Genomic DNA, 14,146 nt, shown 5'->3' on the forward strand with positions numbered 1-14,146 from the left:
CCTCTGACAGACTCGGCAGGACCCTTTCCTCACTCTCAGGTCTTGTCACAGCCCCAGGATTAAGTGGCAGGCTTTGCTGAACATGGGAGAGGTGGTTATTCATCACAACCTGGCCTGTCCTGCTGGCAATAGGCGTCCTCACCAAGGAGCCTCCCAGGCTCTCACCTCTGGATGCCATTCTGTTCAGGGGAGCATGTTGCCTTAGCATCGCCAGATTTGCTTGGAACTTCTCAGATTTGCTGGCTTAGGATGAGGAGGGGTCCCAGAGGGTAAGGTCCAACAAGAAGGGCGAAGGAGGAGAGGATGCTGGCAAGAACTTTCTCTGCAGTGACCGCCTAAGCATCCCCGGCAGGTATCAGCACCTTCTGTCAGCACCTGCCCCACTGGGTCCCTAAGCTCAGCTTATCGAAGATGGCCAGTTACCTTTCAGACACTTCTTTTTTATTAATTTTTATTTGTTTATTTTTGGCCACAGTGGGGTCTTCATTGCTGCACGTGGGCCTTTCTCCAGTGGCAGCAAGCGGGGGCTGCCCTCCAGTCATGGCTTCTCATCGCAGTGGGCCCTCTCGTCGCAGGGCATAGGCTGCACAGCACGTGGGCTCCGTCGTGGTGCATGGGCTCAAACGCCCTGCGGCACGTGGGGTCTTCCCAGAGTAGGGATCAAACCCGTGTCCCCTGCATTGGCAGGAGGATTCTTAACCACTGGACCACCAGGGAATCCCCCTTTGGCCACTTCTGAGCATGCTGCTGGGTGCCCTCGGCTGGATTCACGGGACTCAGATAATCCCACCCAGGGTCGCCCTGCTGTGCCCATGCTGTCTTCTCAGAGCTCAGATACCGAAATGTCACGGGTCCCTGGGTCAGTCGTGGCTCGGATCCATTGGGAGGAACTGTTGCCAGACATCGTTGGGAGAAGTACTTGCTTAATCTAGGAAACATGGAGCGTGTGCACTGCCTGTGCACACACAGACCAACACCCATCAATTTCACACTAGCCAGGGCCTGTGCACACAGGCCGAGCACACCCCCACACAATGCCTCATTAATATTCCGTTGTTCTTGGCCCGTTTGCTGCTGGGGCCGGGTGTTTAGCATCGGCAGCTGTGTTTGGTAGGTTAGTCCAGCCGCGCTGTTGGCATTGATGGATCCCTGATTCACATGGCTCATCATATAATAAACTCTCAGCTGTGTTGGAGGGGTAGCTGAGGGGCTGACGGGATGGGGCTGGGGTGGGGAAGAGGACATTGGGCTTGGCCGGTGCCAAGGAAACCAACCAGGTGAGGACAGACCACTGGGGTCACAGGTGCACTGGGCAGGCCGTAGGGGGCTCTAATTAGTCTCGTTTGTCCTGCACTTAATGTCAAGCTCATTAAAGAGGCTACAGAGTTAATCAACATACCACAAATTGGATTTTGAGTTCTGCAGCCAGTTTTGTGTACATTATGGCAACACTGACACGATTAACTCTCAGGGTGAGGATTTTGGGCCAGGTGCTTCAAAATCCCTGTGTGTGTGTGTGCGTGTGTGTGTGTGTGTTTTGGTGTGTGCATGTTGGTGCATTCCTGTCCTTCCTAAATTTTTTATTCCTTTCCCTGGACTGCCTCTAGAGATTTCCTATTTAAACTCATTTAATGTGATCCACTTCATAATTAAATTCATAAAAATCTGATCAAACCAACCCCTCTGCCTTAACCCTTTGTTTTTTTAAACTCTCCGGGCCCCCTCTGGAGGGGGAAAGACGCAGACAGACGGCGGTGCTCCCCCACCCACCTGCCCAGTGGCTGCCGATGTACGTTTTAATTACCGGCTCCGGCTGAAGTCTCACGTGGGCCCTGCCTTATTTATTTATTTATATCTTAATGAGGATACTGAATCCTTGATTAAAGTCGTAATCGTTGCCGATTCACTAAGGGGGGGGGTGGAGTTGGTTGTCAGACGGTGGTGAGCACAGGCATCCACACACACACAGTGGCGTGCGGGGCCAGGCACACACAGATCACCCCTCACTCTGTTAGACACACAACTAATTAGGACCAGGGTCTGCCTGGGCCTTGTCTCCCATGGGATTGGATGAGGCTGGAGGCTGGGGGACCGGGCAGTCTGCACAGCCCGGCAGCGAGAGGGCAGGCGGGTGCCGGGAACCCAGATCTCTGCTCATCCCCAGATCTGCACGTTGGGGGGCTCTCCTCTGAACCCAGGGCAGGGCCCCTAGGGTGGTGGTGACTGGCGTGGAAGGACAGCTCTCTTCTTCTAGCTTCTTCCATCTGACGCCTCAATGGAAGGGTTCCCACCCACCCCTCTACATCCTTGGAGCATCTTGCAAGTCTTCCTCCCGTGAGAGAGCCCGCCAGCCAGCAGACCCCAGCATCCTCTCCCCACAGAGCCTTAAAAACCCTTCAGAGCCATCAGAAGAGATGAGAATTTATATGGGTACAGAGGCCTGCCTTCGAGAATGGGGAGGTTTGGTTAGAGGCCTGAGGAGGGGAGAGAGAAGAGAGTAAAATATCATTTTAAAGAGGAAGTGAAGGCGCAGGCATGCAAGTCTATAACGAGAAGGACAATTTATGCCCAGGCACGAGCGCAGTTTGACATGGGGATAATGAAAAAACGTAGGTCATTGTGGATGACTTAAACCTTCAGCGGCTGAAGAAAATGTATGAAATGCAGAGGACATTACACGGTTGGCAGCCTCGCACATCTGCAGAGGGACAAGTGAAATACAGTGGGCCATTCTTTACCATAAACTGTGGTTGTTGGAGATGCAGCCCAGAGAAATTGTAATTACAGTGACAAGACGAATCAGCGATATTTAAATATTCATGAACAAAGTCTGGGGTGATCAATCTATCTTTATTGTCTGTGCCTTCACTCCTGTAATAAATAAGTAGCTGAAGTCTTCACCTTTCATCCCCCCACCCCGCCCCGCCGCCACTGAAGCCCCCACTTTGGGTACAAGAGGAAGGATGGTTAATCCCCACGCCCCAGCCTCTGACCCAGTAGGGGATTTCAGGGTGCATTACAAACAGGATGCTGATGGGCATAGATGCCAGGCCAGGGAAGGGGAAAAGCTGTTCTCCCCCAGTTTCACGTACTGACGTTTTCTGAGCACTTTGATTGGATTTGACTGTGTGCTACGTACTGAGGCCACAGGGATGAGCGAGGCTTCCTTCTGGCCCTTGCGGTGCTTCAGTTCTTCAGGCACGGTGGCTGTCACAACAGATACAACACGGCACGTCAGTTATTAGTCTGCTAACTGACACTAGTATTCCAGTATGTCCAGTTAGTATTACTGGTATTCCAGTGTCCAGACCCTGGAACTGGATCTGAATCCCAGCTCAGCTGCTTACCAGTTCTTTGACCTTCAGGACCGTGCTTAAGTGTCTTGAAACAGCTCATGTTTCTCATCTGTAACACGAGAATGATACTATCTTTCTGGTAAGGTTGTTGAAGTGATTATGTGATATGATCCGTGTGAGGTTCTCAGCACAGTGCTCAACGTGGGCCATTTTAATTAGCACCATGAAAATTGTGCTACTACTTCAAAAGGGACAGAATGCTGGACATTTCTTCTCTCCGGAGACTGAGGAGAAAGTGACTCAATTTGCCTAGGCTGTGGTGATGGGAGGTGGCGCTAAAGGGAAACTTCTGAACCGTGGTGACACGTGATGTGGGTTTTGATGGGTGACTAGGAGTTCGTTAAGAGAGTATCATACGGAAAGAGCAACTGCATGAGACTGTGGAGGAGGGAAAGAGCAGGGCGACTGAGAACACTGGAGGGATTTTTTTGAGGGTCGTGGAGTCAGGCTGGAATGGCTTGCACCCTTGACCTCGAAGAAGGGAAGCTGGGAGCAGGGTCTAGAAGCCCCTGGGTCTGCTCTGCCCCCGGGGCGCCTGCATTCTGGGGGCTCTGTCCTCCCTGAGTTAGATGGGCTCTCTTTTCCCAGGACTAGCCCTTGAGGCATGTATGCCCGTGGGGCCGTGTGTGCCCCCCGTTAATGCTAAGGGGCCGGCAGGGGTGGGCGCTCCTGTCACGACTGCAGAGGACAAGCAATCTCGTCCTCTGGTGCTCTGATCCTGCCCTAATGTCCCCTAAAGAGAGGGTGGGCGGCGGCGAGGGCCTGATGCAGCCCCTTGTCCCCACAGGCGACCACCCGTACGAGTGTGAGTTCTGTGGCAGCTGCTTCCGGGACGAGAGCACTCTCAAGAGCCACAAGCGCATCCACACGGGCGAGAAGCCCTATGAGTGCAACGGCTGCGGCAAGAAGTTCAGCCTCAAGCACCAGCTGGAGACGCACTATCGGGTGCACACAGGTACCGGGGGCAAACGGGCTGGGGACGGGGGCAGGTGGCTCCCCAGAGAAGCCCAGGCGAGGATGGACCCAGGCTGAACCAGGGTGGAACAGCTCCTGTTAAGGCTTAGTACAGTGACCTGAGTGCCACTACCTTCTGGAGAGGGCGAGGCAGACATCGCTAATCGATCACACTTTCCAGCAGCCCAGAGCAGCCTTCCAGGCAGCCATACCAATAGCTCGCAGATGATGTCCATTCATGAATCCTTAATTAGGGTTCACTTGGCCCGATTAGCTGAAAATGAAGGCTAGGATGATTTCATGTGACTTGAGGGTTAGAATAAGAGCCTAGGGGACATTAAGTTAGGATTTACGATGAGGGTTGGGAAAAATCGTAAGTTCGATTGAGTTCAGAGATTAGAAAAGCGGATGTTTTTACTAACCCCTCCATGTGTATAATGTTTTACCATTTCAAAGGGCCTTGCCCTTCCTTTCTACATGAATGTGAGCAACTGTTTTCTTAGGGCCTGAGGACAGAACAGGTGGAAGTGGTCCTGATGTCCAGCGCTGCCAGAGCTGGGAGCAGTGGAAAGCTGGAGCCGGCCCCAGCCTGCCTGGGAGAGGCTCCTTTCACAAGTCTTTCCAGCATCACCCCCACACCCCGCCCCTGTGTTCATTGTTATCACCTTGTTTGCTTAAAATCAGCCACATGGGAGTATTCACAGCATGACCATCTGCAAATGCTACAAAATCAGGGCTTTGTGGAGAGCCCAGTGTTAAACACTTAGCACTGGCACACTGCTGGGTTGGAGGTAGATATTTAGAAGGACTTCCTTTGAGGATAAGAAGTAGTGGAAGGCAGTGGAATGTGGCCAAACAGAAAGCTCCCCTGATCAGGGGAAATAGCTGCCTGAGCAGAGTTAGAAGGGAGAGGCGATTCCGCTGGGCTGGCGGGGAGGGTGTGAATTCCTGGGAGGGGAGGTGGATGGAGGGGCCAGTAAGCACAGGATATGTGTTGTCACAGGTCTGCGTTGGGCCACACCGAGAGGATGGGGTGGTTGTTGCTGACAACTGGAATGACCCCCAGGATTTCGCAGAGCCTCAGGGGCTTCCTTAGCCCCTTGTGGGAGATGTGACCTGGCGGGTGGATCATTAAATGCATTGGCACTGACTATTGTAAATAGCCGGTCGATAGTTAGATCACTTTGGCTGTTCATTACTTCATTATTTGCAGGGGCCTCTGCACGGTGGAGTATCGATAGTGAGATGGCTGGCCAGTTAATTACTGTATCGAAACAAGGTTCTCCTGTGTCCTCCGCTCAGCTCCAGGGGACTGTAACAGAGGGGTGGGTGGTCACAGCTAGGGTGTAGGCCACAGGCTCCCAGGGTCTCCGTCCCTCCCTATTCTAGCTCGAGAGGGGAAGCAGGGTCCAGGGCAGATTCTTCCTAGTCTTAGAGGAGGAGGCATCCCCAGGGGTAGCATGCTTGCCAGACTGGGGTCCTCTCACTCTTAGCACCCCCTGCTTCTCATCATCTGTAGCCCTGAAAGAACTCTATCCCCTTGCTTCCCTAGAAGGAGTTGTGTGCTAAAGAGCCATCCCTAAGAATTTTAGAGGCTTCGAGGGCACTTTTTTAGATTTCTGTTTCCTCTCTTAGGAAGGAGAGAGTCCACACGCTAGAGAGAGTTAACGCTTTAGTCCAGGGGCTGGAGCTGGCCCACACATGACCACTACCTCCATGTGGCTAAATTTATTGGGTTGGCCAGAAAGTTCATGCAGGGTCCCAATACCCAAAACTTCCCTTGTGACTCAGCTGGTAAAGAATCCACCTGCAGTGTGGGCAGGATTGGGTTGGGAAGATCCCATGGAGAAAGGGAAGGCTACCCACTCCTGTATTCTGGCCTGGAGAAATCCATAGACGGTACGGTCCGTGGGGTTGCAAAGTGTCGGACACGTCTGAGTGACTTTTGCACACGCACACACGCACACAGGCACACACAATACATTAGTTATGGTGAACAAGATTAAGAGTGTAATATACTGGAAACTAACACACCATTGTAAATCAACCACACTTCAGTTAAAAACAGAAAGAACATAGGGTCGCGGTCGCACAGGCCACGGTTCAGGCACTTGGGAGCTGGATGTGACTTGTGGCCGCCACGCTGGGCGGTGCACGCGGCACACGGAGAAGTGCGGGCCCAGAGGGCCTGAGCGTCCCCAGCTCGCCGGGGTGGGGCTCCTCACGGCCCCCTCCCGCCCCCTGGCCTCTCCTGACCCCCCTTCCCCCACAGGCGAGAAGCCCTTCGAGTGTAAGCTGTGCCACCAGCGCTCCCGGGACTACTCGGCCATGATCAAGCACCTGCGAACGCACAACGGCGCGTCGCCCTACCAGTGCACCATCTGCAGCGAGTACTGCCCCAGCCTGTCCTCCATGCAGAAGCACATGAAGGGCCACAAGCCCGAGGAGATCCCGCCCGACTGGAGGATAGAGAAGACGTACCTTTACCTGTGCTACGTGTGAGGCCGGCCTGAGGCCGCGGCGGGGGAGCCGGGAGCAGGAGGAGAAGCGATGGAGCTGGGTGGAGTCCAGGAGGACCGTGCAGGGCAGAAACACACACACACACACACACACACACACACACACACACAACACACAGCAAGAAACAAAAAGCAAATGAAAAAAAAGCAGAAAGGAGAAAGAGAGAAAGGAGGAAAAGGAAGTCTCGGGGCTGTCTGGCTCTGGTTCTGCCTGGGGCTCCAGGTGACCCAGATGCCTGGCCCAGCCCCTCCACCCAGGCCTCCATCCCTCCTTTCCTGGCTGGGGGTCGTCGGCCTGCTCTTTTCGGGTGGGGGTGGAGGGGGGGGGGTTTGTCCAGCTCAGATGGTGGGATGTTTCTCTCTTCCCTCCACCCAGATCCTCCTTTTGTGTCCCGAAATAGAAACTAGGAAAGGGCTGCGGGGTCCTCTGGTCAGAGTCAGACCGTCCCTGCCTGCCGTGCCCCACTGACTCCCCGGAAGGTCGGGGGCTGAGGGATGGGTGGGGGTGTGCAGGGGGCGGCCTGCAGAGGCTGGGGCTGGGCTGGTCACTGGTTGACGCTCACAGTGGCAGCTCTGGTTTGCTGGGGGGCACACTGGGGTGGGGGAGGGACCCCCTCCCGCCCTTCCCACTGCTCAGTTCATCTGTTGCTTTCTTCCTCCCCCACACCCCGGTGTCCCTTCACAGCCTTTTAGGAGCCTCGGGACTCTTGCCTGCTCCCTGGCTCCCCTTGACTCCTGTTCTCCCAGCCCCCCCATGGATCGGAGTGTCTCCTGCCTCCTCCGGCTCCCTGGTGGGGAAGCTGGGTCTGACTAGAGAACACCACCCCCCCGTCCCCCGCCGCCAACTTTCACCCTTTTGGTTTCTGAAAAAATGCAGACAAATTCAGTGGAATAGCCCATCCCAGTCCAGCCATCCTGAGCAAGACTCCTGCTGAGCTGCTTTTGCTTCCAAAATGGAAAAATGTAACAGCTAAATACACGCTGTCCCACCAAACGAACACAGCCCCTAGGAGGAGGGTTCGGTCCGTGAAAGGGGTCGTGGCCCGTGAAGGGACGTGATGTCCTTCTCCAGAGGTGCCCTACACCTGGTGGGGGGTACCCCTGTCCTGGGAGGGAGTTGGGATGCCGTGCTGGGGACCCTTGGAACTCATGGGACCCCCCCAGGCCTGGTGCTCTCTGCAGGGAGACCCAGGTCCAGAGGGCTGTGCAGAATTCCTGGCTCCCAGGGGTGCCCAGGCCACCGAGAGGAGGCATTGAAAGCGCTTTGCCTTGTGTTCCGTTTTGCTTCTGTTCTGTGTCCTCTGTTCACCTGTTAGCACATTGTACTTGAATTACCTCAGTTTTTTGTGACCTCATGAGCTTTTTTGACCCCTGTATCTCTGTTTTGGTTGGGGGTTGGAGGAATGGGGAGAGTGTTCTTTTCAGTTTCTTGTGTAAATTAATAGCTGGTTTAATAGACTTCAGCTGGCCAAGGCCCTCCCCATCCCCTCGGACGAGCCTCCCAGATGGAGGGAGCCGTGCAGAAGGAGCTGAGTACTCAGGATCTGAATGGGAGGCCGGGGCAGGAGGTGGGTGCCTGCCGGGGACAGGGCGCCGGGGACACCGCAGGACCACAGCTGGCTCTGACCAGACATGACGTCCCCAGGCCTAAAACACTCTGGAGCGAATCCCACCTTTCTTACAGTTTGCTGGGTCCTCCAGGTCTGGGGGCCTGTGTTCTTCAAATCCTTTTTCACGCGTGTGGCCCCACCTCCGTGTGCATTATCACTGCCAAAACTGGCCTCTGGTCTCTCTGCAGGGCTGGTTGGGGACAAGACGGCCCGTGTGTTGTTGCAATGGGGTGGGGGTGTTGTTTTTCTCAAAGCTACCTCTTACGTTTGTCCAGCTCTTTTGTTCCCCTTCACGCCTCCCATCCTGCTGCTCTGCGTCCCCCACTTCTCCCCAACCTCCCCCCGCTGAATTTTTGGAAAGCACATTTGCAATATTTGTGTTCGCTTTGGGACGGGTCTTCCGTTTCATCTCATGCTTTATTTGTAAGAGTTGTTTGTGGGTTTTTTTTGTGTGTTTTTTTTTTCTTCTTTCCTTTCTCTCTCTGAGAAAATTGTGGCTGCATTTTTATTTTTAGGTTTTAAAAAGGGGTTTAGGGAAGTGGTTTAGGGGAGAAGGGTTGTGAGGCATACAGGGAAGTCGGAGGGGTGTGTGCTGCTGTGACAACCCTGTTCCTGGGCCCCATCCCTTCTGTTCTCCCCTGCAATCTCGCCCACCAAATCTGAAGGCCTTAAAAGTGGTGTGTTGGGGGGATATGGATTGGGAGGACTGTGTCACTAGACCGTTGACTGGGGGTGATAACTAGGGAGGATGCTGTTTTGCAACTATAATAATGATTTAGTGCTTTGGAAAGGAAAAAAAGTTAAACTTGAAATATGTAACTAGAACAGTTGTCGTGTTTATAATGTGAAAAGAGTGGAATCATTGGGGGAGGGGCAGTCCGTAAGAAATCTTTGTGCACTATTGCGGCCTCCCCCAGTCCTGGAAGCAGTGGGGACAGGCTGGCCCTCAGGGGATCTATAAATCCCAGAAAACAGTGTTTGAACAGCAAGATATCATTCACCTTAGGTGGGGAAGGAAAAAAAAAATCAAACTATTCCATAGGCCCAGCTGGCCCCTCTCCCCCTCCCCCTCCCCCTCCCCCTCCCCCTCCTGCACAGCCTGGGTCTCCTCCCCTGTTCATAAAAGCTGAGAGGGTTGAGCTGATATTTACAAATTGTAATATTTTTGTAATATTTGTTAGTTCCTTCATCAGTTCTACCAGACCTTGCCCTTTTCCTTTTGTAATGTGAATAGGAAAAAAAAAAAAGACAAAAAAATTCACCACCACCACCACCACCAAAATGTCCCTTTGTACATGCGTGTGCGTGCGTGTGCTTGTTGTGTGCGGTTGTGTGTTCAGTCATGCAGTATTGTCGTAATCTGGTGTTGCAGCGCTGGATGGTACTTAATCAGCCCCTGCCAGCCCCCATCATCCCAGAGGGATCCTGGTCGAGAGATGGGGAGAGAGGGGGTTTGGGCGTCGGGTCTCTGAAGGATGCCGAGCGGGGAGATCTCTGTATCTGGCTCTCCCCTCCTCTCCCACGAAGCCCCAGACTCCCTGGAGAGACTCCAGCATGCCTCTTGCCGCAGCTTTCTGCTCACAAAGACAAAATGATTTCTGACCTTGCCAAGGTGGTCAGGCCTGATGGCCAAGGTGAAGGTCAGAGATGATCTGGAGGCTTTAGACGTGTCTGCACAAAGAGGGCTAAGGAGACGAGGAGGGTGAAGGCCGCTCTTTGCCCAGGTGAGACCCCAGTGTTCTTACTTCCCTCCTCTTTGCCAGCTCCTTGGCCACCCCTCGCCTCTGGCTGTGGTACTGCTGACAACCTGACTTGCTACTGCCTTATCCAGCACAGTGAGCTTGTCCAGTCTGGGAAGTCCAAGTTGACTAACAGTCCCTTTTCCTGTGTTCAGCTCCTATAACTGTGCCCCCTTAATGCTTTTGGTGACATTTCCCCCCTCACTCATCCACTCTTTCCCTGTTCACTCCTTCACTCATTCAAAGCATTAAAATCCTATGTGTATATAGGATAGACAAATATATATAGAGAGAGATATATAGCAAGAGAGAGATATAAAATAGTAAGTATCATTGCTGCTTTGGGCTGCTTTGGAGGAGGCCACAAATATGGGGAAGGGAGATGTGGGGTGTAGGGGTGGGGTGGGAGGCTGGGGGACCCAGTGATTCAGTACAATCCAGGGATGCAACGCGGGCTTGTTTAATCTTTGTGCCTGAACAGTTTTTCCATGTGTAGAAAAGAAAAAGAAAAAAGGAAAAAAAAAAAAAAACCTGCTGCAATTTTTCACAAGTGTATGGTACCCTTCTGGATGCTGTTGGTACAACTGGCTGCTGGGGTGTCAAGGCCTTGCAGGGACAGAGCTGACTGGCTCACCTCCTTCCAGGGGGGTGAACAGTGGTGGGGAGCAGCCTTCTGACTCCAGGGGGTGCTGGGGGAGATTGGCGGCCAATGCCCTGCAAACCCCATGAGGGCAAAAGCTGGGGGCACCAGACGTTACGACAGAAAAGTGGAAAGCGAGCAGCCTGTGTTCGTTTTTTCCTAGGCCTACGTCAAATCTGTTTTTCCCCTCCCGTCTTTTTTTCCCTCCATCTTGGAGCTTCGTTGGTGGCACTTAACCTGATATTTCAGGAGGAAGGCAAAAGGCCAGAGCAGGCCTATACGGTGGGGCTGCTGGGTGGAGGGGCAAAAGGCACAGCCAACCAGGAGAAAGGTGTGCAAGACAGACCAGGGGAGCTGGGTCAGGGGAAAAGGGCTGTGGGGAGAGGGCCTTCAGGCCCCCGCCAGCAGCCCTGCCTCCCTGAGCCCTTGGCATCCCGCTTTGCAGACAGGGTACCGGCCTCCTGGGGTGTGGCATAGGAGTTGTTCACATAGTGTTATGCATGATCTTTGTGAGGTTAAGACGCCGTGGTGGTGCACCATGACATCCGACCCGTATATATAAAGATAAATATATATATATATGTATGTAAATTATGGCACTGAGGGCTCTGCTGCCCTGCTGGACCAAGCGGAACTCAGCCTTTTGGTTTGGGTATCATGTTTTGTTTCGTAACTTGTTTGTTTTGTGTGTGTGTGGCTTGTCTTCTGTCGTGACAGCAAGAGTGCCAGTCTGATCGCGCTGTATTACAGAATAGTGTTTTTAATTAATTGATGTTCTAGTTCATGTCTACCTCAGCACCTCCTCTTAGCCTACTTTTAGGAGGTTGCCCAATTTTGTTTCTTCAACTTTACTGGTTCCTTTTTGTACAAATCTCTTCCTCCCTCCCTCTCCTCTCTTCCCCACCTCTCTCCCCTCCCTCCCTCCTTCTCTGCCCTCCCTCCTTCCCTCCGTCCCTTTTCCCTTCCCTCCCTTCTCACTCCTGTTTGTTTCACTTTCTCTCTCACTCTCCCCTTCTTGCCCCCCGCCTCTGGCCCCACCCAGCCCTGCCACACCCCCCGCGTTGTGCTTGCCAGCCCCTATCTGTTCTAAGCCCGAAGCAGTTCACCCGAACTTGTGCGGTCCTGGTTGCAGCTTGCCGCATCTGCCTTCGTTTCGTGTAGATGGACGCGTTTCTTTGTAATTTCAGTGTTTCTGACGAGATTTAAAAAGAAAAAGGAAAAAAGAAAAAAATTGAAAAAAAAATGAATTTACTGCTGCAGGTTTTTTTCTCTCTCCATGTGTCACTAAGTGAAGTCTGTGCCTTCTATAGCAAAGAGAATATTTTTTACATCCTACTAACAGTAGATTTTTTTGTAGTGAACATTTTTTGTATTTTTATTTATAAGTCTCATAAGAAAAATAGCAATGTTCAGTTGTATACCTTGAATCTGCAGTTAGAAGAGAATAAAGTTAATTCAGTTGTCTCTGGTTTGAAGTGTCCCCCTTTTTTAAAAAAGTGCTTTGCCTTTTCTGCCTTTTCCTGGGTGGGGAGGAACTGAGGTTTCTGTGTGGGGATGGGAAAGAGTGCATTACCCCTCAGCCTCACTTACGTGGCACTTTTATGCATATTTGAGAGGCTCATACCCACCTCACGACATACTTACTTGATGAGTTTTCCTTTAAAAAATAGCATTAAATACACAAATAGCATTTGACCCTTGGTACGGTATGTGAAGCAGGCTTCCTGGGTGGCTCAGTGGGTAAAGAATCTGCTTGCAGTACAAGAGATGGAGGTTCAACCCTGGGTCAGAAGATCTCCTGGAGGAGGGCATGGCAACCCACTCCAGTATTCTTGCCTGGAGAATCCCATGGACAGAGGAGCCTGGTGGGCTACAGTCCATGGGGTCACAAAGAGTCAGACACGACTGAAGCGACTTAGCACACAGGATGTGTGAAGCAGATATTTGTCCATTTATCGCTTCAGCATAAGTGTTCATCTGGTAGTTGGCAGTTATTGTCATAAACCTTGGGAATATAGTGAGAAGGGAGCAGACAGACCCCTCCTCTCAGGAGCCAGTATTCTAAGCTGCTGGGTTGGAATGTTCTTCGATTATAACTTGTCCTGATCCCACAGCTGGTGAGTGGCAGGGTCACACCCTGCATCTAGAACTCCCCGTTCCAAATCAGGTTCCTTTTTCCCCTGACATCAGAAGCAGCGGCGGGGGGGGGGGGGGGGGTCCTGTCTGGTCTTAGAGATATTTTCTACTTTATGCTCACAGCCAAGTGAGTTTCATCTGTTTCTCAACAAGAAGCTGCCCCCCATTTAAAGGTCCCTAGGTCTGGCAGCCGGGCCTAGGGGAGAAAGGAGTTTGGAGCTGGCAGGGCGGGGGGGGGACGCAAGCTCAGCATCATCACTGGCAGAATAAAGCCTTTGTACAAACTGGGATGCCGTGGCTCCTCCCACGCTGCCCTGTCTCAGGGTCTGTCTGCTTTCCTCTCCTTGGGGATAGGAGTGTTTGCCCCGCTGGTAAGTGTAAGCCAGAAAGCCAGACACACTGGCTCAACACCTCTGCCCGAGGCCACCTACCTGACCAGAATAAGGAGGAGGAGAATCCATCTGGTCACAGAGACCTCGCTAAGAACAGAGCAGGCAGGCCGCCCCCTGGGTGTGAAACCAGTGCCAGGCCTCAGGGGCTGGCCTGGCCTCCAGTGGCATCCTGGGCATCAGCAGGAAGCGTCCTCCACGTGATGCCCTCCCAGCACCAGCCGGGCGGTGGGGCCTGATCTCCGGCCTCACCTGCCAGCTCTGGGCGCCGACCCTTCAGCCCCCCTGGTCCGGTGTCTGTGTGTCCCTGGGGTTGCGAGCTGCAAATCGCCTGGAGCTACACTCACCTGCCTGGGTGGGTGGCAGCCCCTCTGCGGGTGGCCGCTCTGTCCGTCTGTCCTTTCTCCTTACCGGTCTCTGCGCTCCGCTCTGGTCTTTTTCCTTCACCTTCTCGTCTCTCCCTCTCCCCCAGTCCTTCTCCCCTCTCCCCTTCTCTCTCTGTCTCTCCTTCCTTTTGAGGTTCCTTTGGGTCCCATACTCTTTTCCCCTCCCCATGTTTCTCATCTTGGAAAACAACCCTTTGCCCCTTGATTCCGAGCCCCTGCCCCGTTCCTCAGAGCCCTTGGGCCAGACCTTTTTCCTCCCGTCCCTGCTCATTCCCATGCCCCCCCCCAACCCAACCCCACCCCGGCCTCCCTGCCCCTCCCCCATGTCCCTCCCCCGCCTCCCCCCCAGGCCTCAGCGTTCTCTTGACAGATGGGAGGGCAGTGAGCGCTCCCTCTTTAAAACAACATTTAATCGCC

General features: G+C 53.2%; 1 protein-coding gene across 3 annotated transcripts in view; it reads left to right on the forward strand.

Moving 5' to 3' along the window:
• ZBTB16 (zinc finger and BTB domain containing 16) overlaps positions 1 to 9,264 on the forward strand; it is a 199,518-nt gene extending 190,254 nt beyond the window's left edge. For all 3 annotated transcript variants that reach the window (XM_069555064.1, XM_069555066.1, XM_069555067.1), the window contains exons 6-7: positions 4,144 to 4,311; positions 6,583 to 9,264. In XM_069555064.1, the coding sequence (XP_069411165.1) occupies positions 4,144 to 4,311; positions 6,583 to 6,812 (398 nt within the window). In that variant the 3' untranslated portion in view covers positions 6,813 to 9,264. The remainder of the gene's footprint in view (positions 1 to 4,143; positions 4,312 to 6,582) is intronic.
• The last annotated feature ends 4,882 nt before the right edge of the window (positions 9,265 to 14,146 follow it).

The sequence above is a fragment of the Ovis canadensis genome, chromosome 15 (genome assembly GCF_042477335.2).
Source record: "Ovis canadensis isolate MfBH-ARS-UI-01 breed Bighorn chromosome 15, ARS-UI_OviCan_v2, whole genome shotgun sequence".
In the NCBI taxonomy this organism is placed as follows: domain Eukaryota; kingdom Metazoa; phylum Chordata; class Mammalia; order Artiodactyla; family Bovidae; genus Ovis; species Ovis canadensis.